General features: G+C 41.8%; 1 protein-coding gene and 1 pseudogene across 10 annotated transcripts in view; both read left to right on the top strand.

Annotated features, from left to right (window-relative positions):
• The window catches only part of LOC143018905 (RING finger and SPRY domain-containing protein 1-like), a 69,958-nt gene that overhangs the window by 17,670 nt on the left and 26,366 nt on the right, over positions 1 to 25,922 (top strand). For all 10 annotated transcript variants that reach the window (XR_012965787.1, XR_012965789.1, XR_012965786.1 and 7 more), the window contains 7 exons: positions 3,905 to 4,070; positions 6,242 to 6,427; positions 11,138 to 11,345; positions 11,732 to 11,847; positions 17,318 to 17,461; positions 18,680 to 18,894; positions 25,499 to 25,654. Coding sequence is in view for 5 of the 10 variants with exons in the window: in XM_076174485.1 (XP_076030600.1) it covers positions 3,905 to 4,070; positions 6,242 to 6,427; positions 11,138 to 11,345; positions 11,732 to 11,847; positions 17,318 to 17,461; positions 18,680 to 18,894; positions 25,499 to 25,654 (1,191 nt within the window). In the remaining 5 variants the exon portion in view is untranslated. The remainder of the gene's footprint in view (positions 1 to 3,904; positions 4,071 to 6,241; positions 6,428 to 11,137; positions 11,346 to 11,731; positions 11,848 to 17,317; positions 17,462 to 18,679; positions 18,895 to 25,498; positions 25,655 to 25,922) is intronic.
• On the top strand, positions 1,223 to 1,341 carry LOC143019241 (5S ribosomal RNA; annotated as a pseudogene).

Here is a 25,922-nt window from a genome sequence, read left to right as displayed (position 1 = left end):
GCATAAAATCCACTCCCACCCATTCCATCCCTACATACTTCATTCCCATTCACCCCCATCCCTCCCTCTTATCTTGGCTCCTCCTGTATGATGGGTCATCCCTGCATCTCACACACTGCCCTGGGTCAGAAGCAGTGTTGCAAGACACAGCACATCCACATCAAGGCCAGTTCATTAAATCGGTGACACCTCCCTGTCTCTGTCCCCTCATGCAGAAGAAAAGATGTGGAGAAATCCCTTCAGGCTACATCAAATTACTTTTTCACACGTACTCCCTCACCCCCATCCCCCCACTCACTCCCTTTCATGCATTGCAGCATCATCCATACATAACCATTGTCCATTCACTCCTAGTTTCTGTCTTCTCCTGTCCTTCCTCAACAGACATTCCCCTCTTTCCCAGTGCTCCTTTTACCCCATCCATCCATCTCATCCTTGGTCCCTCTCATGTTCACTCCTACTACCTCTGCCTTCCACACCTCTTTTTACAAATATTTCTTCACTCGTTCTTTCCACGTGTCCAAACCATCCCAATATTCTTTCATCAACCCTACCCCCCAACTCCCTTTCCACTCCTGTTCTCCTCCTTACCTCATTTTTCACTCTGTCCAGTCTAGTAACCCCAATCATACTTCTCAGGCACCCCATCTCAAACACATTCAAACTCCTCTTTTCTTCCTCTCTGTTCCATGTTTCTGCCCCAAATAGTGCTGTTGGCACAATCACTCCTTCATACAATCTCCTCTTAGCATCCATTCCCAAATGTCTGTTTCTCATTACATTTTTTAATCCCCCAAGGCATTTACTCACTTCTATCAATCTATATTCTATTTCCACCTCCACTCCTCGCTTTTCCACCACATTCGCACCCAAGTATCTAAAACTATCCACTTCCTCCAGTCTCTCTGCCTTAATACTCACTTCCAGTCTGCTGCCACTCTTTCCCCTCGTATATCTTATCACCTTAGTTTTACCCACATTTATCTTCAACTTCCGTCTTTCACACACTGATATCCCCAGACAATAATACAATATCTCTTCTCTAAGTGACTATTGGTACCAACTGGAGGCTGTTGCTCTGTTTCCTGGAGGTCACAGGTGCTTTGCAAGAGACCAAGGGCAATGCATTGATTGATTTGAATTTCTAGTGTATTGTAATTATTTAATCAGTTAAGTTCAGTTATGTGATTTTATAAATTTAGCATTATTACCTCCTGTTTCTGCCAATGGCCAAACCACTCTGAACACACAGTTTCTTGTCAGATCAGCGAAGTTAAGCAGTGTTGGGTCTGGTTAGTACTTGGATGGGTGACTGCCTGGGAACACCAGATGCTGTTGGTATTTATTTCACATCTGGGATATTGGCTGCATGTTATAGTGGCTAAGTAGCATGCAGCTGATACTTTCGGGTCTATATGGGGGTGCAAATGAACTTCAATATTTCTTGAGTGTAGCATGATGAACGTAGGGCTACACAACCCCGAAAATAGATACAGCTTAGATAACACTCATTTAGAGAAAACTGACTGCGAGAGAGACTCGGGAGTTCTAGTGAGTCTGGACCTTAAAACCAGGAATAAAGCTAACAGTGCATTAGGTTTCATTGCTAGGACGGTAATGAATAGAAGTGCAGAGGTAATTATCAAACTCTATCTAGTGATAGATCCATCCTTGATTATGAGATACAGTTTTGGTCTCCACCCTATAGAATGGATATCAACTCACTAGAATTAGTACAGAGAAGAATGACCAAAATGATACATGGACTCAGAATTTGCCTCACAAAGAGAGGCTAAGGCACCTTAACTTACACTCTCTGGAAGGACGCAGAGTGCGGGGTGATCTAATAGAGGTGTTTAAGTGGATCAAAGGCTTAAACAAGGGTGATGCAAACAAGGTCATCATATTAAAACAACAGGGCAGGACTCACAGTAATGGATTTAAACTGGACAAATTTAGATTTAAGGAGGAAATAGGCAAGAATTGGTTTACTAATAGGGTGGTCAATGAATTGAATAGACTTAGTAACCATGTAGTGAGCGCTGAAACTATGAGTTGTTTTAAGAAATGGTTAGACAACTTTATGTATGGTGATGACAGGTGGTGATGGATATGGAGCTGCCTAGTGTAGGCCTTATGGTCTCTTGCAGTTTCCTTCATTCTTATGTTCTTATGATGCATGAAAGGGATGGGAAGGGGCTGAGGGAGTATATGTGAAAAATAAATTGATGCAGCTTGAAGGGATTTCTCCCCGTCCTCTCCTTATATGCAAAGGGGGACGGAGAGGGGGGGTCGCCGATTAAATGAAGCGGCCTTGCTGTGGATGTACTGTGTCTTGCGACACTGCTTCTGACCCAGGGCGGTGGGCAGGGTTCAGGGATGACCCGTCATCCAGGAGGTGCTCAGATGAGAGGAAGGGTGGGAGGGGTGTGGAGTGTATTTAGGGATGAAATGGGTGGGAGTGTTTTTATGCCTTTCCTTTTGTGGCTACCTCCCTTGGAAGGGGGAAAAAGCCTTGGTATATGTATGTATGTATGTACAAGAGGTAGCCAAAAAAACAAAGGCATAAAAACCACTCCCACCCATTTCATCCCCACACACTCCACTCCCCTCCTCCCTCTTATCTTGGCACCTCCTGGATGACAGGTCATCCCTGCATCTCACCCATTGCCCTGGGTCAGAAGCAGTGTCGCAAGACACAGCACATCCACAGCAAGGCCACTTCATTTAATCGGCGACCCCCCCTCTCCGTCCCCCTTTGCATATAAGGAGAGGACGGGGAGAAATCCCTTCGGGCTGCGTCAAAATTTACTCACACATACTACCCCACCCCCCACCCCCCCGCCTATTCTTCCTCATGCAGTCACAACATCATCCATATACAACCATTCTCCACTCACCTCTGTCTTCCGTCCTCTCCCTTCCTTCCTCAACAGACATTCCCCTCTTCCCCAAAGCCCCCTTCACCCCATCCATCCACCTCATCCTAGGACGTCCCCTCATGTTCACTCCCTCCACATCTGCCTTCCATACCTCTTTTACTAGTCTTTCTTCACTCATTCTTTCCATGTGTCCAAACCATCCTCTTGTAAGGGGGGAAAAAGCCTTTGGTGTATGTATGTACCTACCTCCTGTTCCAAATTTGTCATTCTAAGAACTGTGAAATCTAGCTTTACTTGCTTCAGTACACCTCACAATCTAGTTTTGAAGCTGGCAGGGATTATTAGGTCAGCCAGGCAAGGTGAGGTGTTTTGGCTCACTGCTAACTTGTGGTCACTGTTGATGGGCCAATATCCCATTTTGATGGTACAAAAAGAAACTTTTTTGCTTTGTGGGTGCACATTAAGCATGCATCACACAACACTTCATGGTAGATAGTTGGCAGTCCATACTGCCTCAAATTCTAAATCCAACTCTGCCTCTCACTCACATTGTCAAGCTCCAGCAACCTTTAAAAATTACCTTCAATCTGCAGTAGCCACCTTGACCTCAACAACCACTGCAATAACCATTGCAAACAGTTACTTTTATAGTGCTCAACCCCCTCTTCCCTCATCTTATAAGCTAACATTGTACCCCATTTTCTACACTCCTTTCTAGTCGGGAAAGGAGTGTAGAAAGTGGGGAACAAGGCTAGTTGATTAGATGAGAATTGGGGTGTTGAGCACTATGAAAGAAAATGGTTGTGATGGCTATTGCAGTGGTTGTTGAGGTGGTCAAGGTGGCTGCTCCAGGTACCAGGGTACCAGGGTACCAGGATACAGCTGCTGCTTCATCCTTCCCTATGATATGAAGAATTTACATAGTCTATCAAGAACTGTGCACATGTACAGTCCAATTATTTCATTTTGTTGTCAGGTGTCAGCATCAAAGATGACTCATAAACTTGTTTCTTTGTTCACAGTGATCAGGAACCACCACCTTCAATGTTAAAGCTACATGTTATAGCTGACAAGGAAGCAGGATGGTTGGTTGTGGTGCGGTCAATGGTTCATGTTATCCCTTTGGAAGATCCCCTTGGTCCTGCAGTCATCACTCTCCTGTTGGATGACTGTCCACTACCAAGCAAGGTAAGTCTTCAATACTTATTTTTGTCACCTAGATGTATTGCTAGTCCTTTTTTGTTGCTGGTATTTTTGACCAAATGAAGCCCAGTATCCATTAATAATTTTGTTATGGCTAGGGACCAACAAGGGGAACCTTCAACTGGTGGTCCTATGTGACAGCTATCAGAAAGAATAATTTTCCTATCATCTATAATCAAAGCTTGTCACCACCCCCACCTCCATTTGGAGATGCATCCCTGAGGGGCTGACACAAAGTCTCAGGACTGGACCTAAGATCTGTTTCTATCAATTGCCACCATATTTCCTCTACATTTTCACATGAGCTGACAAGCAGCTGCTCCCCCTCTGTGACTTAAATGATGACAAAGAAACAATGCCACACTAATAGAATACAGACAGCAGTCCAGTGTTTCTTCCAAGAAAATTTGTGTAGGAGGGCCTGAGGACCATTGCCAATGTCTGAGGGTTTATGGGTTTTCATTCATCAGTTGGGAGCATAAGCCAGAGAGCACATACAATGTTAAACACAAACAATCTCAAGACACTAATGCAATATCTCTAACCTGAGTGACTTTTGGGCCCACTCAGTGGCCATAGCCCAGGGGTGGGCAACCTTTTTAAGTGTGGGTGCCAAAATCAGCCAAATTTTGGATACAAAATTTCCTTATGTGCCAATGGAGTAAAATTATAGGCCTACATACGAGTATGGGCCCTCACACTTTACCTCCTAGGGCTCCAATCTGCTGCCCAGTGCAGCATGTAGTTGTCACTGGTCATGCAAAAAAAAGTTAAAGATTTATTAGCTATTTTTTCTAAAAGGTGAGCTCTGGGTTTCACATGCCGGAAAAAGTCATTAGTGTACTGGGTTTTGCACATGTACTAAGGGTTGCCATTCCTGCCATAGCTGGTCACATAATAGCTGTGGGTCTCTTTCAAGAGAGACCTAGGGCAACAGATTGATTGACTATTTTCAATCAGTGACATAGAAATAATCACACACCAATACAACACAGATAACAGTTCACAAATCCCAGAGAAATCTGTGGGAGGACCCAAAAATCATGCCAGCCACTGTGGAGGTATAGGATTTCCATTTAATGAAACTTGAGGCATACATGCATCAGAATACACTTTAAATAAACACCATGTGAGGACGGAGCCTTTATTAGTACAATGTTTCGTTTGTTACAGCCTTTTCAAGTACATAGTTGTAAAACACATGACTGAGATTAAATAAGAAGAACTGGGAGAAGGGAGGGAGGGAGAGAGGAAGAGAGGTAAGGGGGAGGGGGGTCACTGAATGTTAGGGAGGGTGAAGGAGAAGGTGGACCAAATGTCTGGGAACAGGAAAGGTTAAGGATAAGATGGAACAATTAGCTGGGTGAAGAACATTAGCTCACAACTGAGGAACAAAAGGAAGAAAAATAAGAAGGGGGAACAAATATCTTCTGAGGGTGGATAACAACTTTGAGAGGGAAAAAAGGGGGATTTTGGAAGGCAACTAGGGATAGCTTAAAATTTTGTTGGCAATGGGTATTAAAGGAATTAGGTGGGGTGAGATATTGAACATGCCCCTGTTTTGTTCAGTTGTGTTGGTTCCTTGTATGATGGCTGCTTCCAAACATTTTCTGTAGATCTTGTGGGGCTCACGTACTAGAAGTTCTGCATTTTCCCAGTCCATCAAGTGGTTGCTACTGTTTTTGTGTGCAACTCATGTGTTGGTGGTGACATCATGGTGGACATTGTATCAGTGTTCTTATATGTGGGTTTTTAGATTGTGTGATGTTTCCCCTATGTGGGATTTTTCACATCCCAAACACGGAATCTGATAAACACCGGCTTTATTGTCTGGCGTTTTGTCGATGATTATTTTTGTTCTCATGAAGTCTTTAGTTGTCCTACTTGGCCTGGTGCACTACTTCCAAGTTGGTGGTTTTTAAAATGGAATAAATTTAGTAACCATGTAGTAAGCGCTGAAACTATCAGTTTTTTTAAGAAACGATTAGACATCTTTATGGATGGGGATGACAGGTGGTAATGGATACAGAGCTGCCTAGTGTAGCCCTTATGGTCTCTTGCAATCTCCTTCATTCTTATGTTCTTATGTAATTATTATAACTATTGTTATTCTAAAAAGAATTAGTTGTGATTTTTCTTCTTTGTTCTTCACACAGGAGACAGTTGTCAATCTTTGCAAATTTTTTGAGCTAAGTGAACAGAAGGCCAGAGAGAGTTGGGTGAACCCAAGATTGCACAGAAATATATGTGTAGTATTAGGATGCATAGCAGAAAAATTAGCTGGTCCTGCCTCCATAGCCCTCCTCACAGAACCTACCCTCAGCTACCTTCTTGCACATTTGGTAAGTTGTTGAATTTGTGTTTTAAAAGTTATACTCGTTTTGATTATTATTTCTTATTGATTAGATTAATCCAGTTATATACTATATATCTTGATTTATAAGGTGACTTTAAGATAAAGATGAGTCTTAGATTTTAGTCTCAGTTTCATTGCTTTAGCTTAAATTGTTAATGTGGACCAGTGATAGGTAGGCATTCCTGCAAGATGGGCAGTGGAGCAGCCCATTTTCAAAGTCTGCCCTCTTCTCTCCTTGTACATCTCATCACCTTAACCCCTTCAATGTGATGACACCTACGTAGGTGTCATGAGGAGCAAATGGGTACGCGAGGATGCCGATGTCGGCGTCTTAATTATATATATTGTAGTTGTACCTGCATGACCCCTATACTCTGTAAACTGGCTTCATCATATTTTCTATGGTTATCAAAATTCACGGGTGAAAGAGAATGAGTAATATACAGCGGTAACTTTATTTTTTATAATGCATGTATTATGATGCAACATCGCACGTCTGGCAGCTAATGCTGCCCACGAGATTTTGTCCCGGAGTGAATGGTTAATTTTACCCATATTAACTTTTAACTTCCTCTTATCATATACCTTCCCAAACTCCATCACTAATTGGCTTAGACCCTATTCTGACCCCACCATAAGTGCTGTGTCATCCACAAACAACTGACCCACCTTCCATTTCCCTCCACAACCTCTAACCATATCCAATCCCCTGTCCATCACACTCCCATTTACCTCATGTACCACCCCATTCCTGTACACATTGAACAGCCAGGGTGACATGCCGCAGCCCTATGTTCATCTCAAACTACTTGCTCTCTCCATTTAATACTCATATAAAAACTCTGACTGCCCTGAGCAGCTTTCCCCCAATCCCATATATCTGCAATACCTTCCCCATTGCCTTCCTGTTTACCCTATCATAAACCATCTGCAAATCCATAAAATCCCAAAGAATATCCTTACCTTTTGCCAAAAACTTTTGAAAATCTGCTTCACCACAAAAATTTGATCCATGTATCCTCTACATTTCCTAACCCACACTGCTCCTCACCAATGATTCCCTTAGTTCCTCTCCAAATCCTCTCCATGAAAACCCTCCATAAGCCTTTCTAGTTATGCTCAGCAAACTGATGACTTTAAAACTACTACATACATATACCAAAGGCTTTTTCCCCTTACAAGGGAGGTAGCCAAAAATCAAAGGCATAAAATCCACTCCCACCCATTCCATCCCCATATATTCCACTCTTATCCACCCCCTCCCTCCCTCTTATCTTGGCTCCTCCTGGATGATGGGTCATCCCTGCATTTCACCCACTGCCATGTGTCAGAAGCAGTGTCACAAAACACAGCACATCCACAGCAAGGCCACTTCATTAAATCAGCGACCTCTCCCACCTCTCCATCCCCTCATGCAGAAATGGAGAAGACGGGGAGAAATCCCTTCAGGTTGCATCAATTTATTTTTCACACATACTCCGTCAACCCCCATCCCCCACCTACTCCCTTTCATGCATTACAGCATCATCCATACACAACCATTCTCTATTTACCCTTATTTTCTGTCTTCTCCCTTCCTTCCTCAACAGACATTCCCCTCTTTCCCAATGCCCCATAAACCCTATTCATCCATCTCATCCTTGGTGGCTCCCTTGTGTTCACTCCTACCTCTGCCTTCCACGCCTCTTTTACTAATCTTTCTTCACCCATTCTTTCTTGATTGAGAAGATTAGGAGAGGAACAGAGGGAGTAATTGGTGAGGAACAGTGTGGATTTAGATCAGGTAGAGATTGTGTAGATCAGATTTTTGTGGTAAGACTGATATGTGAGAAAGCTATAGGAAAGGGGAAGGATGTTTTTTGGGCTTTTATGGACCTGGAAAAGGCTTACGACAGGGTAGACAGAAAGGCACTGTGGGAGGTTTTGTGGATATACAGGATAGGAGGAAAGCTTCTAGGAGCTGTCAAGAGTTTTTATGAGAGTAGTAGAGCTTGTGTCAGGATTAGAAATGGAGAGAGTGAGTGGTTCGAGGTAAAGGTGGGACTTCGTCAAGGATGCGTTATGTCGCCCTGGCTGTTCAACTTATACATGGATGGGGTAGTGCGAGAGGTAAATGCAAGGGTAGTGGGTCAGGGATTGGAGATGGTTAAAGAAAATGGAGAAAAGTGGGAGGTGAGCCAGCTGTTGTTTGCAGACGACACTGCGCTTGTGGCAGGATTGGAGGAGGGATTGAGGAAGTTGGTGACAGTTTGGGAGAGTGTGTGATAGAAGAAAGCTGAAGATAAATGTGGGTAAAAGTAAGGTGATGAGATGTACAAGGGGTGAAAGTGGCAGTAGTCTGGAAGTGAGCATTAAGGGAGAGCGACTGGAGGAAGTGGATAGTTTTAGATACTTGGGTGCAAATGTGGCAGGAAAAGGTGGAGTGAAGGTGGAGGTAGAATGTAGACTGAGAGAAGCGAGTAAATGCCTTGGTGGATTGAAGAGTGTAATGAGGAATAGACATTTGGGAATGGATGCTAGGAGGAGACTGTTTGAAGGAGTGATTGTGCCAACAGCACTGTATGAGGCAGAAACGTGGAACATAAGAGAGGAAGAAAGGAGGAGTTTGAATGTGTTCGAGATGAGGTGTCTGAGAAGTATGATGGGGTTTACTAGGCTAGATAGAGTGAGAAATGAGGAGGCGAGGAGGAGAACAGGGGTGGAAAGGGAGTTGGGAGATAGGATTGATGAAAGAATATTAGGATGGTTTGGACGCATGGAAAGAATGAGCGAGGAAAGACTAGTAACAGAGATATGGAAGGCAGATGTGGAGGGAGGGAACATGAGGGAACGTCCTAGGATGAGGTGGATGGATGGGGTGAAGGGGGCTTTGGGGAAGAGGGGAATGTCTGTTGAGGAAGGACGGGAGAGGACAGAAGACAGGGGTGAATGGAGAATGGTTGTATATGGATGATGTGATGCATGAGGTGGAATGGGCAGGGGGATGGGGGGTGAGGTAGTATGTGTGAGCAAATTTGACACAGCCCGAAGGGATTTCTCCCCGTCTTCTCATTTATGCATGGGTGGATGGAAAGGGGGAATCGCCGATTTAATGAAGTGGCCTTGCTGTAGATGTGCTGTGTCTTGCGACACTGCTTCTGACCCAGGGCAGTGGACAAGGTGCAGGGATGACCCGTCATCCAGGAGGTGCTAAGATGAGAGGGAGGGTGGAGGGGTGTGGAGTGTATTCAGGGATGGAATGGGTGGAAATGATTTTATGCCTTTTCCTTTTTGGCTACCTCCCTTGTAATGGAAAAAAAGCCATGGTATATGTATGTATGATGTTCTTCACCCATTCTTTCTTAAGAGAGGGTAGAGGGCCGGAGGACTGGAGGAGAACTTGCATTAGAATCATAAATGGAGAGAGTGAGTAGTTTGAGGTAAAGGTGGGACTTTGCCAGGGATGTGTTATGTTGCCCTGGCTGTTTAATTTATATATGGAAGGGGTGGTGCAAGAGGTAAATGCAAGGGTAATGGTTCAGGGATTGGAGATGGTTAAAGAAAATGGAGGAAAGTGGGAGATAAGCCAATAGTTGTTTGCTGATGACACTGCACTTGTAGCAGGATCCTAGGAGGGATTGAGGAAGTTAGTGACAGAGTTTAGGAAGGTGTGCGTAAGAAGGAAGCTGAAGATAAATGTGGGTGAAAGTAAAGTGATGAGATGTACAAGGGGAGAAAGTGGTAGCAGACTGGAAGTGAGTATTAAGGGAGAGAGACTGGAGGAAGTGGATAGTTTTAGATACTTTGGTGCGAATATGGCAGGAAAGGGAGTAGTGTAGATGAAGGTAGAATGTAGATTGAGAGAAGCGAGTAAATGCCTTGGTGGATTAAAAAATGTAATGAGAAATAGACATTTGGGAATGGATGCTAAGAGGAAAATGTATGAAGGAGTGATTGTGCCAACAGCACTGTATGGGGCAGAAATATGGAACATAAGAGAGGAAGAAAGGAGGAGTTTGAATGTGTTTGAGATGAGGTGCCTGAGAAGTATGATGGGGGTTACTAGACTGGATAGAGTGAGAAACGAGGAGGTGAGGAGAACAGGAGTGGAAAGGGAGTTGGGAGATAGGGTTGATGAAAGAGTAAAACTACTACATTCACATTTGTCCTCTTTTCCTTTGAATTCTTCACCATTAGTGTAATAGAAAAAGATCCACATCAGTAATGATAATGTTAACAGTAATAGTAATAATCATGATAATATTGATAATAAAGATGATAATAATAATAACAATAGTAATGATGATAATCATAATGTAGCTTTGAATTTCACTTGCTGGGAATTTTCAGCCACTGTCCTTGTCCCCTCCCATAGATATGTCAGAAGAAATGTCTGGGGAGAGGGTAGTGCAAGACTGTTTCTATGTCACAGACTTGTATTAGTGGGAGAAGGGGAACAGTTACTGGTTGTCATCTCTCATTATATGAAATATAGTCAAAGTGAGTAAGAATTTAAGAGCTTGGGTTTATTCTGGAGATTAAAGCAGATAGAGGTAAATGTTGGGGTTTGAAGACAGGTGGCATGGAAATGATTCTTTCAGATGTCTTTCTAATAAGACCACCACTTGCACGCTCGTTAATTCCACTAAAGTTCATAGTGAACATTTAGTGCCCTTTCAATTTTCAGTCTTTTAAAAAATTTGTTTTTCTCTTACAGTACGAAGTTCGTCACCCATGTGTCATACTCTTCGCAATCATTGCCCTAGAGAAGTTTGCTCAGACAAGTGAAAACAAAATAAGTATCAGTCAGAGACTTGGCTTAGGTCCTAACAATTTGCTAAGACGTCTTGAGGGTTGGGTAGATCATTGCGACTTCGTCCGTAGACAAGTTGGATTTTGTTCCTTATGGTGTTTAGATAATCTTTGTAAGTAGCTAAATCCTTTATTATTGTGTCATATTTTATCATTTTATTTATTTTATTTATTTATTTTATTTATTTATTTATTTTTTTTTTTTTTTTTTTTTGTGCTAGATGCCAAGAAAATGACTTGTAATCAAAGTGAATTCACTGATTCCCCTTTTTTGGGTCAACACTACAACTGATTAGAAAATGATACAAAATGTATAAAGTATGACACTGAGTTAATGATGATTATATCTGAACCCTTCATTACATGCTAACAAATATTGAACTGATATTGTCTAACAAGGCTATATATATATATATATATATATATATATATATATATATATATATAATGTTCATATGTAAAGGAATAACTAATGTTCATGTTCCATCATCTTTTCCAGTCGTATGTGAAGACAGACAGTATTCATATGAAAGTGTGGACACTTCTAATTTGAATGTTATGTTAAACAGCAACGATGTCAGTGAGTACCTGAAAATATCTCCAGATGGTTTGCAGGTTAGTAACTACTTTTATATATTTTGTTTGGAGCCATGTGATGTGATGCTGGAGGAAAATGATTAATGAAAAAAAAAAAAACGGTCTGGGAACTTTAAGAAAAAAAAAAGTATATTGCCTATATTATGGAACAGTCTTGTGAAGTGTAGAGGAAGCATGTCTGGTTCCTTTTTTGTTAATTCAGAATAGAGATATTTACCTAGTTGTGGTGCTGCTGTTTCCAGCCTGTAAGAGGTTGCACTGCTAGAATCCATGGACAGTGAGAGAAGGAAGACCCCCTCGAGAAATTGATCTCCCAAACAGGCATAAAAATTTCATCACCTCCTCAGGGAGGTGCATCTCTGGACTGGGGCAGAGGATCACTTTTACACCATCACATGCTACTCCCAATGCTATTGTTCCACTAAATCTCAATTTTTTTTTACATATGGAGGACTACACTGGCACCTGCCCACCCTTTACTCCTATTAGCCTGCGACATAGAAACTAACCCAGGCACCTATACTTGTCCCACCTGCTCTTAACAAATCAACTATGTACACATGCCCATCAAATGCAACACTTGCCATGAATTATTACATTTATATTGCTTGTCGGTTGACTGATGAGCATAGGTAGTTTAGGATAGGGCTTGTTGGCAGAGGAAAATTTGTTTCTTTACTTATTTGTACATAGATGATGTAGCAGAAATCATTTTCACCAATAAAAAAACAAGCATTATGGTCATTTATATGCTGCTTGTCGGTCATTTTGAGTTACTTGTCAGTCCAAATATGTTACTCGTTGATCCTTGTCAGTCTTTAGTATGACCCTATCTAGACGGTAACATACGGTGTCTGGACAATGCCCTGACACCAATCTGGAGACCGGTTACCACCCTTTCGGGGACACACCACTGTGGAGGTGGGGTTCTTGGGTCCACTTGTGATGGAGTATCACAAAAAAGCAATGAGGTAATGTGGACATATTCTTGTCTTTTTTTTTATTCTTCTCTGGCAGAGAGGGCACAGCCATGTTTGCAGGGGGAAAAATATGTAAAATTAAACAGCCAAACCCTCCCGTTGGAAAAGAACCAGGTATGGGCATCCTTTTCAGTATTCATATGGCTTTCAGCTGGCATATCAAAGATCTGACAATAAGTCAACAAGCAATTGAAAATACTATAATTAATTATCAATTGCAATCATCGGCTTAGGACAACTGAAGGAAACTGATTATAGTCTACAAACAATTCATAAGAACCATGTTTGAGTAGGTTTCCACAACGTAGTTCCCAACAGTCAGCAAAACAAATGATATTTTACAAATTATACAAAATAAAGCATGAGAATGATATCAGAATACACCAAAACTACCCACAATAGAACACCTGCACTCCAAAACCAAACCTTCCCATTGGATATAACATGAAAATAATAGATGCACAGTTCTGTGCTGAGCCATCAATCCCACACACCCATCTTGTCACATCACACAAGCATACATGCATATACCAAGGGACTTTTTCCCCCTTACAGTGGAGGTAGCCAAAGTCAAAAGCACTTCTACCCATTTCACCTCCACCCACTCCACTCCCATTCACCACCCCTCCCTCCCTTCCTCTTTTCTTGGCTCCTGGATGATGGGTCATTCCTATATCTCACCCATTGCCCTGGGTCATAAGCAATACAGCAAGACACAGCACATCCACAGCAAGGCTGCCTCATATAATTGACAAACCTAACACTCTCCATCCTATCAAGCAGAAAAAGAGAAGACACGGAGAAATCCCTTTGGGCTGCATCAAAATATCCAACACACTCCCTACCCCCCCAACCCCACCCCCAACCCACTCCCTTCCATGCATCATAGCATCATCCATATACAATAATTCTCCACTCACCCCTATTTTCTGTCTTCTTCCTTCCTTCCCCAATAGACATCCTTTTCAATGTCTTTTACCCCATTCATCCATCTCATCCTCAGTCTTCCCCTCCTGTTCACTCCATCCACCTCTGCCTTCTTCTCTTCGTTGACTAATCATCTTCACTCATTCTTTCCATGTGTCCAAACCATCCCAATACTCTTTCATCAACCCTCTCTCCCAACTCCTTTTCCACCCCTGCTCTGCCCCTTGCCTCCTTGATTCTCACTGTATCCAGCCTAGTAACCCCTACCATACTTCACAGACATTTCATCTCAAACACTTTTTAACTCTTCCTCTCTTATGTTCCATGTTTCTGCCCCATACAATTACCCTTTCATACAACCTCCTTTTAGCATCCATTCCAAGATGTCTATTTCTCCTTACACTTTTTAATCCCTCCATGCAAGTACAGCCAGCAAAATATGATAAACACATCAGTAGTACACAATCATATACAACAACCTATGAAACACTTAACAGTACACCAATCACAAACATAAACAATGCTGTGCACGCTTTTAATACAATCATACAAAACGTAGACAAGAGATACATCCCTAGAGGCAACAGAAAATCACACAACCCCAACTTCACACCAGAAATCCAAGGCCTCATCAGACAACGTGACACACTTAAACACGATACCCCCACACCTATCCCTCAAAACATAGCAGACCAAATACAAACACTAAACACTGTGATTGCCAATAAAATACATGAACAAAAAACACAAAATTGGCAAAACTTTATCAATACACTTGATCACAAAACAAACACCAGCAAATTGTACAAAACACTCAACAGCATCACACTATCCAACACTAACACTACACGCTCTCACGCAGCAATAATCACAACAACAGATAATCTACCCTCAAACAGACAACAAGCAAACGCACTCGTACGTCATTTTGCACAGACGAGCCATCTTACATCTCACCCTGACGACCGACGCACCATTCGACGTAAGAAAGACTTTCCCACAGACTCAGACTATACACCCTTCATAGACAGTCAGACAAAACTCATAATGCATAGTCTCAAGCACTCATCTGCCTGTGGCCCTGATAACATAAGCAACATCCACCTAAAACACATTGGACCACAAGGTATACACGCACTCACAAACATTGCAAACTACAGCTATTCACACAACACTATACCCGACATCTGGAAGCATGGTAAAATAATCACCATTCCAAAACCGAACAAAGACCCAACAATCCCAACATCGCACCGCCCAATCACACTTCTCTGCACCCCCTCTAAAGTCATTGAACGCCTAATACTTAAACTTGTCACACCATATATTCCCCTTGCTGACTCACAACACGGTTTTAGGCCACTACACTCCACAAACACTCTTCTGACAAACCTCACACAAAGAATTTTAGATGGCATCAATTCAGATAGGCCCCACCACAGAACACTTCTTATAACATTGGACATTAGTAAAGCTTTTGATGCTATCCCCCGCCACAACCTAACAAATAAAATATATAACACAGACATGCACAATAACACCAAAAGATGGCTGGCCAATTATCTGGCAGGCAGGAATGCTCATGTGTCATATAATGGCCAATCATCGCACATCAGAAACATTAAGAACGGAGTACCACAGGGCTCAGTTCTATCCCCCACATTATTTAATCTATACATGCATGACTTACCCACGCCAGACACCTCAGAAATACAAATCTCTTCCTACGCAGACGACATAACAATCACATGCACACATCGTAACACAGACAAAGCTGCAGAAATAATCCAGCCTTACCTTGACACACTCAACACATGGTTCATCACAAACAGACTCAAAATAGCTCCAACCAAATCTACAGCAACACTTCTCACCAACTGGACAAAAGAACACAAATACATACCTCATCTCTACATCAACAACACTCTAATACCACACACAAACACACCGAAAATTCTTGGTGTAACATACGATACATCCATGTCTTTCAAACAACACCTCACAAACATAAAAAAACAAATGCACACCTAGACTTAACGCACTTAAGTCAATCACTGGAACAACATTTGGACAAAACAAAGAAACTAATATAACAATATACAAACAATGCATACGCTCGGTGATGAATTATGCGAGTCCTGCATGGGCTCCTAATCTCAGTGAGACACACCACAACACCCTTCAAATCATACAAAACAAAGCCCTAAAAACAATTACAGGCTGCACAAATACATCACCTACAGACCATTTACACCATGAAACAAAAGTCCTCAAAGTCAAGGACCACCTCGACATGAGAGGCACACAAACACTTGCTGCAGCCACCACAAACACATCACACCCGCTACACTACATAGCAGAACACCCACACACACCAAGAAACATTAAAACTACACCCATAGACCTTTATTACACACAGATACTCTCTTCTCTTCCTCCACAACCACCAAATACCAGCCTCCGGAAACATATTCATAATCATATCACTCACCGCTCCATTAACACACTGAAAGACAACACACTGCTACATGCCAGACCCCCTGATATCCACCCTTCTGAATCCTCTCTCCCACGTAAGGACAGAGTCCACTTGGCCAGACTGCGATGCGGTCACCACCCAGCACTTCTAAGCTACCAGAAGAGGCTGGACGACCGTGTTGTGAACAGCTGCCCAGGATGTAACACTTCACCCCATACCATACAACACATAATGGAAGACTGCATTATACACAATCATGCACGCAAACAACACAACATACACTCTATAAAGGATTTGTGGGAAAACCCAGTTTCGGCTGTGGCCTTCCTTGAGGAGACGGGACTGCTCGGACAGACAGTCTAGGGAACGACAACAATCTATCATCTACACCATACAATACGTCCATGCAAAATCACATTCACACCCAGGTCACAAAATAAACTTTTCAAAACAGATCATCAAATTTGTTACTCCCTCAAAATCCCTCCCTAACATCACAGCCCCACAGAAAAATCCCTGTCAAGGAAACCAAGAACCACACTAGTATGCTTGCATTCAGGACACCATCCAACTCTAAAACAGTACCAGCACAGAATAGGCCTGGCCACAAAACCAAACTGCTCTAAATGCAACTATCACACAGAGTATAATGAACACTTCATTCTACACTGCCCCACACTATCTGTAAACAACTCAATATTTCTTCCTTGAGCAAATTATGAGCCTGTCTGGTGGCCATTGCTGGCTACTTATGAGCCATGGATTTCCTGGGAGAGAGACTTGGTGCAATGGATTGATTGATTTCACATAAGGAGACCTGACAGCTTGCATCTGCAACTGTATTCTTACTGCTGTAAACCAATGACATCAGAAACTGTCCCACACTAATACAACACAAACAATAGTTTAATGTTTCTTCCCTCAGAGATCTTTGGGAGGACCTGGAGACTGTTGCCATCCAGTGTGGGACCACAGATTCCCAGTTATTGAAACTCAAGCCAACAATCATTATGATATACAGTCATTAAATGATTTGACACTAGACATTATTATTATTATATATATATTTCAAATTTGTTGTATTGTAATTTTTCATTCACAGGCACGTTGTGATGCATCATCATTTGAGAGTGTACGATGTACCTTTCAAGTGGATTCAGGCGTGTGGTATTATGAGGCCACCATCATCACAGCTGGGGTCATGCAGATTGGTTGGGCAACCAAGGATAGCAAGTTCCTGAATCATGTAAATTATTTCCTTTTCTTGTCAAATTATGAATTTTTTAATATTCATGCTTTTGTATATCTTTTCACCAAGTTTTTGTACTGATTCCTTTATAATAGGCAGAATTAACAGATATGGTAGGCTCTTCACTGCAGTAATGAAATAGCATGCTGTGGTCCCAAGAGGTGCTTACTTTATATACTTTCTTGAAGTGTCTTGCTGAGCTGAAATAAAATATCTTGGTGCTTTGTGATCACTGCTTCTTTACTTTTTGCATGTCCTGTGTTATATTTTAGTTTGAAGCTACTTATTTTTGGAACTTTTACCACCTGCATGATAGTACATTACACAGTTCAACTACTATTTTCTGATCAAGTATTTGGTGCTGGTAGTTTTTGCTTGCATGTTCCAGTCACACACAATTCATTGATATGAACCAGGTAAAAATTAGGTCACCATGCCAAAGCAACAATAACAGCTACTGCCTCTCTATTCATTTTTTCCCTTTCTTTCTCTTCAGGACCAATGATGGGTAATTGTGGTGGTTTTTCAAAACAGTTGACAGAATCTTCTATTTGCTGTCCATTTTCAAGAATTGTCAACCTCACCTTCTATTGAAATGCAGCCATAAAGGGGACTTGATCATCCAACTGAGCCCATGAGCTATCTCTGTCAGCATGAACTGTCTTTCCCCCACTCTTTCACACGAGTTGAGATGACAACTGGCAACTGCTCCACTTATCCTACTACTTTCAGCTAGAGACAAAAACAGTCCCACACTAATACAACACAGACAACAGCCCAGAATTTCTTCCCAGAAAGATCTATTGTATGAGGGCCCACAGACCACTGCCAGCTACTTTGGAGCTGTGGGTTTCCAGCCAGGGAAACCCAAGGCAACAATTATCATCATTGTGTTCCACATTCTCAGTTTCCTCCTCCTCACCCTCATCTTCTTACTCTTCCTTCTTCCTCTTCATCCTCTTCCTCTTCTTCCACCACTTTCTCCATTTATTTTTATCTTTGGTTTTATTATCTTTTTCCTGCATATCTACCACCACTATTACTGCTTCAGCATCTACTACCAATTCCTTTGCTATATCTGCTCATAAACATTTGTTATTCCTAGAAAAAAAAGAGTTAAGACCAAATATCCTTGCCATGATTGTAATGACTGGAATACCTCATTTCAGAGCCACTGTATTACTCTAATCTAAATATTTTCATTTTCATTATCAGGAAGGTTACGGCATTGGAGACGATGAATACTCTCTAGCATATGATGGTTGCCGGCAGCTGATCTGGCACAATGCCCAGAGTGAGAGCCATTCACATCCATGCTGGGAACCCGGTGACATTCTGGGATCTTTACTGGATCTTAATAATTCTAGAATTATCTTCTATTTGAATGGAGACCCTTTGCCTCCTTTCACTCAAGTTTTTAATAGTGCTGTGTGAGTATTTTAGATATTTACATTTGATATCGGAGTGTGTATATAAATTTGTTGCCCCAGGTCTTCATTGCAAGAAAGACCCAGGTAATCTCCATGTCCACCAGATCAGTTTGCAAGTCACTCAGAAAAGAAAATTTTTGTTGTCTGGATAGAGTGAAAGGCAGAGTAGAATGAGGTGTTCTGTTTTTTCTGCAAGGTGGTTGCATATGAGGTAGTTTGAGTCTGTTGCTAGACTAATTTTTTTTAATGCCTGAACAATCATGCTATTGTGATTCCTATTCAGGGTGATTTATCCATTGAGTTGATTCTTGAGGACCCATTGATTAATCAATTAATAGTTGCCTCAAGTTTCACTAAGTGTAAAAATCTGCAGACCCTAAGTGGCTGGCAACACTCCCTAGGCCCTCCCACAGACCTCTGTGAGAAGAAACTTTGGACTTTTATTAGTGTGTGACTGTTTCTCTGTCATTGGCTGAAAATGGTAGGGGGAGAGGAATGATCACCAGCTGTCTGTTTTCCAATCAGTCAATCACTGCTTCAAGTTTCACAAAGTGAAAACCTGCAGCCCCACAGTGACTGGCAACAATCCTTGGAACTTCCACATATCTCTCTGGGAACCAGCTTTGGACTGTTACTTGTGTTATGTCACTGTGGCTGAAGGTTGTAGAGAGATGGGAGCAATTGTTGGTTATCAGTTTTCTATATGTGAAAGTGTAAGAAATACAGTTGAAATTGATAGAGAGATCATGAGCCCAGTCTGAAGACTGAGTATCAGCCCTTCAGGGCTACATCTGATGGAGGTGAAGGGGTTAATGGGTTTTGAAAATGGTCAGCTTTGCTTTCCATCTTGTAGGACCACCACATGCTGGTACCTCATTGGAGCCTTGTGAAGTGTAGAATTTTGAGGTGCTTGATTTGTGATCTGAGTGTTTGTGCATTTGTATGGACATGTAGGATGCTATGGTACAGGCTATTTTTTATGTTTTAAGTAACAAATTTTATTTGTCTGTTTACCAATCTATATCAATGTAGTATTGAGAGATCTCAATGCTAGAGTAGATGAACCAATAGATGTTGGGAAGTGTGGAGGGCCAAGAAAAAATTATAGTGTTGATTGTGGAGATGTGTCTAAAGAGTTGATGATAGCTAGCACAGTGTTTAGGGAAAAAGTCAAGCATAAGTACACATGGGAGAGGGTGGCGGATGGAAGGGTGGTAGATAGGGCTTTAATGGAATATGTAGTGGTACCCAGGAGAAGAGTAAAAAGAGTTTTGGATGTACATGTTCTTAGGGGAATGAGGAAATATATATATATACATACATATACCTAGCCAAAAAGAAAAAGGTATAGAAACCACTCCCACCCATTCCATTTCCTATATATTCCACTTCCCTCCACCCTCCCTCTTATCTTATATCTTTTTTTTTTCTCGTACATACTTCCTCATCCCCCATCTCCCACCCACTCCCCCTCATGCATCACAGCATCATCTATACACAACCCCTATGGAGAGGGGTTGTGTATAGATGATGCTGTGATGCATGAGGAGGAGTGGGTGGGAGATGGGTGAGGAAGTATCACAGCATCATCTATACACAACCCCTCTCCATAGGGGTGAATGGAGAGGGGCTGTGTATAGATGATGCTGTGATGCATGAGGGGGAGTAGGTGGGGGATGGGATGTGAGGAAGTATGTATGAGAAAAAAAAAAATTGACGCAGCCCAAAGGGATTTCTCCCCATCTTCTCCTTTTCTGCATAAGAGGACAGAGAGGGGGGGGGGGGGGGGGTCACCAAATTTATGAAGCGGCCTTGCTGTGGATGTGCTGTGGCTTGCGATACTGCTTCTGACCCAGGGCAGTGGACAGGATGCAGGGATGACCCATCATCCAGGAGGTGCCAAGAAAAGAGGGAGGGAGGGGAGTGGAATACAGTAAACTTGTGCTTATCCAAATGCGTTTTAACCGAATAATCGCATTAACCGAACATTTTCTCAATACGGTAGCCATCGCTTTAACCGAACATATTTGGATCTCAACCGAACATTCAAACACCCCGCCGCCTCTTCTGCCACCCCCGCGCCGCCCGCAAGCTTCACCAAGTGCTCACACGGTGGCAGCACACTCCATGTTTACACCTGATCGGCTGTTTGGCGGTACATACATTCGTGAGTCCTCTCGGTGACGATACAGTATCACAAGCTCTCCTTAAACATTTTCTCTTTATACTCTATAGAATATGTTTATGAACTATTATAAGCATTTCCTTGTGTATGTTAAGTTTACAGGTATGAATATTGCAGCTGACATTACCACATAAAACTCTACGGGAATGAAATGTGCAAAGTCGGATTAACCGAACATTTCGATTAATCGGACATTTCTAATCCCCCTTGGAGTTCGGATAAGTGGAAGTTTACTGTATATAGGAAATGGAATGGGTGGGAGTGGTTTCTATGCCTTTTTCTTTTTGGCTACCCCCCCCATGTAGGGGGGAAAAACCTTTGGTATATGTATGTATGTATATGTATGTATATATACATATATGTATATATACATATATATATTAAGTTGAGAGTGGAGGATAGATGGAGAATGGAAAAGGACAGAAGGTAGGGTGGTGCTTAGAGCAAACTGTTTAAATAAGAAGGAAAAAGAACAGGATTACAAGGAGAAACTGAGAGAAGTGTGGGGAGGTGTGGAAGTAGGTGTGGAAGAGGAATAGGGGGTGTTTCAAGGAGGAAGTGACAAGGTGTGTAAAGATTGTATGTGGAACAAGAAGGATGGGAGGGAATAGAAGGAAGGGTAGTGAGTGGTGGGATGATGACGTGTAGAAGGTAGTAGAAGAGAAGAAGCAAGCATTCAGGGACTAGTTACAAAGTAGGATGAGAGAAAAATGAGAAGTATAAAGAAAAAAGAAGCAAAACAAAAGATAAAGGAGGCAAAAAGAGAGTGTGACAAAAAATTTTGAAAGCAATAAAAAGGTTTTGGAAGGAAATAAAGAGAGGAAGGGGAAATGAATCAAGTAGAGAGGAAAAGGTAAAAGGCATGGATGGACAGATCTTGATGGAAGAGGAGGCAATAAGTGGCTGATGGGCTGAGTGTTTTAGAAAGTTGCTAAATGTGAAGGAGGATAGGGAGAGATTGGTGGTAGCAGTGGAAGGCACTAAGAAAATGACTAAGATAGGAGAGGAAAATGGATGAGAAATAAGAAAAGATGCAAGTAGCTCTAAAAATTATGATGACAGTTAAGGCTCCTGGATTAGATGGGTGTCATGTGGAGTGTCTGAAGAAGGTAGGTACAGTAATAGTGTACTGGCTGGTGAGGTTTAATGTGTATGGAAGAGAGGGTAGAGTGCCAGAGGACTGGAAAAGTGCCTGTATAATTTGCTTTACAAAGGAAAAGGGAACATGTGAGTGTTGTAGTTTCAGAGGGCTTTGTTGGGTGTAGTTGGGAAGGCTTATGGGAGGGTTTTGATTGAGAGGATTAGGAGAGGAACAGTGTGGATTTAGGAAAGGTAGGGGTTCCTTGGATCAGATTTTTGTTGTTAAGGCAGATATGTGGAAAAGCTTTAGGAAAAGGTAAGAGATATTATTATTATTATTATTATATTATTATTATTATTATTATTATTATTATATATATATATATATATATATTGGAAAAGGCTTATGACAGGGTAGACAGAAAGGCACTATGTGAAGTATTGTAGATATATGGGAAAGGGGGAAAGCTGTTAACTTTTTCAACACAAGTTAAATATTTGTGCCTGATGTATGATGATGCATCACAATATGCACATCACCCTGAATAAATATAACATCACAGAAAATGTGATCAAACCTGTTCACAGAATACAGGGGTCACTCAACAACAAAATAAATATGATCCGGAAACTAACGCTGACATTCTCATATACCCGACTTGTGGATCATGATGCACTCATAGATGTCATTGTATTCAAGAGGCAGTCAAGAACTTTTACAAAAGTAGTAGAACCTGTGTTAGAATGGGGAATTGAGAAAGTGAGTGGTTTGAGGTGGGGTTGGGACTACATCAGGGCTATGTCATATTGTCATAGCTGTTCAATGTGTATATATGGATGAGGTGGTGTGGAAGGTAAAGGAGTGGGTGATGGGCAAGGGACTGGAGATTGTTAAGAAAAATTGAGAAAAGGGGAGGTAAGCCAGTTGTTGTTTGCTGATGACACTGAGCTTGTGGAGGCATTAAGGGAGTTAGTGACAGTTTGGAAAGGTATGCGATAGGAGAAAGTTGAAAGTAAATGTAGGTTAAAGCAAGGTGATGAGATTTACAAGGGTAGAGGATGGCAGTGAGTTGGATGCAAGTCTAAAAGGAGAGAGGCTGGAGGAAGTGGATGGCTGTAGGTATTTGGGATCACATGTGGCAGAGAAGAGAAGAATGGAGGTGGAGGTAAATTGTAGATTGAGAGAAGTAAGTAAATGCCTTGAGGGAATAATAAGTATTATAAGAAATGGGCAACTGGGAATGGATGCAAAGGAGAGATTGTATGAAGGGGTGATATGCCATTGGCATTGTATGGGACAGAGAAGGCTTACTTCCAGCTTGGTGCCATCCTCTCCTGTTACACATCTCATCACCTTGGATTTACCCACAATTACTCTCAATTTCCTCCTATCACATACCTTCTCAGACTCCATCACTAACTGCCTTGGACCCTCCTCTGACCCCAACCACAAGTGCAGATCTGAAAAAAACAACTGGCTCACCTCCCACTTCCCTACACTATCCCCAACCATTTCCGATCCCCTGCCCATCACCCTTCCATTTACCTCCTGTACCATCCTATCCATGAACACATTGAACATACAGTAAAAACATAGGGCAGCTGACATAAACATTCTCCAATGCTAGTGTGTTTGTCCTTTCAAACTGCAAGTCTTCACCATAAAAATGAGTGAAATTGTGATGTCAGGACTTAGATTTTCATAAGTAGCTTTCATTTTCATACTGCTCGCCTGAGCCAGTTGATTGTCCTGTTTTCAGTGTCATTCAAGGAAATGTGGGAGATAAGCCAGTTGTTGTTTGCTGATGATACTGCTTGTGGCAGAATCAGAGGAGGTATCGAGGAAGTTAGTGACAGTTTGGGAAGGTGTGCGAAATAAAGAAGTTGAAGATAAATGTAGGTAAAAGTAAGATGATGTGATGAACAAGGGGAGAAAGTGGCAGTAGACTGGAAGTGAGCATTAAGGGAGAGAGACTGGAGGAAGTGAATAGTTAGATACTTGGGTGTAAATGTGGCAGGAAAGGGAGGAGTGGAGGTAGAATGTAGATTAAGAGAAGCAAGTAAATGCCTTGGATTAAAAACTGTAATGAGAAATAGATATTTGGGAATGGATACTAAAAGGAGATTGTATGAAGGAGTGATTGTGCCAACAGCACTGTATGGGACAGAAACATTAAACATAAGAGAGGAAGAAAGGAGAAGTTTGAGTATGTTTGAGATGAGGTGCCTCAGGGGTTACAAGGATGGATAGAGTGAGAAATGAGGAGGTGGGGAGGAGAACAGGGGTGGAAAGGGAGTTGGGAGATAGGGTTAATGAAAGAGTTTTGGGGTGGTTTGGACACATGGAAAGAATGAGTGAAGAAAGATTAGTAAAATAGGTGTGAATGGCAGAGATGGAAGAAGTGAACAAGAGGGGGTGACCAGGGATGAGATGGATGGATGGGATAAGAGGGCCATTGGAAAAGAGTGGAATGTCTGTTGAGGAAGAAAGGGAGACAGAAGATAGGGGTGAATAGAGAATGGTTGTATATGGATGATGCTGTGATGCATGAAAGGGTGTGGATGGGGGGATGGGAGGTGAGGGAGTATGTATGAAAAAATAATTTGATGCAGCCTGGAGGGATTTCTCCTTGTCTTCTATTTTTCTGCATGAAGGGATGGAGAGGGGGGGGTTGCTGATTTAATGAAGGGACCTTGCTGTGGATGTGCTGTGTCTTGCAACACTGCCTCTGATCCAGGGCAGTGGGCAAGATGTATGGATGACCTCTCATTTAGGAGGAGCCAAGATAAGAGGGAGGGAGTGGAGTATGTGGGATTGGAATGGGTGGGAGAAGATTTTATGTCTTTATTTTTTGGCTACCTTCCATGTAAAGGGGGAAAAAGCCTTTGGTATATGTATGTATATTCTTCTCACAGAAATAATGATAGGTGAAATTGCTACTTTATTTTACAAGGAACAAAATTGTTTTGTGTATGTAAGACAAACTACAGTGGTAACAGAATTAAAATAAAATACTGAAGCTCATCAGTCTTTGAGATGTAGTAAACTAAGGTGTGTTGAGACTATAGCACCCCCACTCATTGGGGACTCATGCATGTACATAACCATTATGATCGTACAGAGAGTGACTCGCACCATTTGTTAATATAAAGTTATAGAATGTGTCAAGGAAAATTGAGTTTGTATAGATGTGCATAAAAGAATTAATTATGTGAATTTTACATTAGAACCTAGATTTAGATAATTGTGGTCCTAGTCACAGTGAAAAGAAAAAATATATAATATGTAGCACTGTACACCTAATTTATGATTATTCTGTCATTGGTTTTGTTCAACAGAAGTGGATTCTTTGCTGCAGCCAGCTTCATGTCTTTCCAGCAGTGTGAGTTCAATTTTGGGCGCAAGCCCTTTGAACATCCTCCAAAAGACACACCTTTCCAGAGCTTCAATGATTATGGATACCTAGCAGAGGAAGAAAAATTAATACTACCAAGGTGAGGATTAACATTTTATAATGCAGTGGTTTTTCCTTCATTGTGAGGAGGGTGGCAGAGTCTTCACAAGAGAGAGAGAGTAGTTCCTGTTCCCCATAACCCATATAGTCTCCATCTATGACATACATAGGAATAAGGCTTCAGCATTTTTATTCCCTACACCACAGGAGCATAAGAAAGGAAGTGGTGCTATAGTAGTGCTACAGGAGAGATTTAATAACATAAAAAACAACATTATATACATATCAAAAAACCTTTTCTACCCGTA

The sequence above is a fragment of the Oratosquilla oratoria genome, chromosome 36 (genome assembly GCF_046742065.1).
Source record: "Oratosquilla oratoria isolate Oo_2021 chromosome 36, ASM4674206v1, whole genome shotgun sequence".
NCBI lineage: Eukaryota > Metazoa > Arthropoda > Malacostraca > Stomatopoda > Squillidae > Oratosquilla > Oratosquilla oratoria.
The sequence above is the reverse complement of the archived record's forward strand: the minus strand, read 5'-3'. Positions and strand labels throughout refer to the sequence as shown.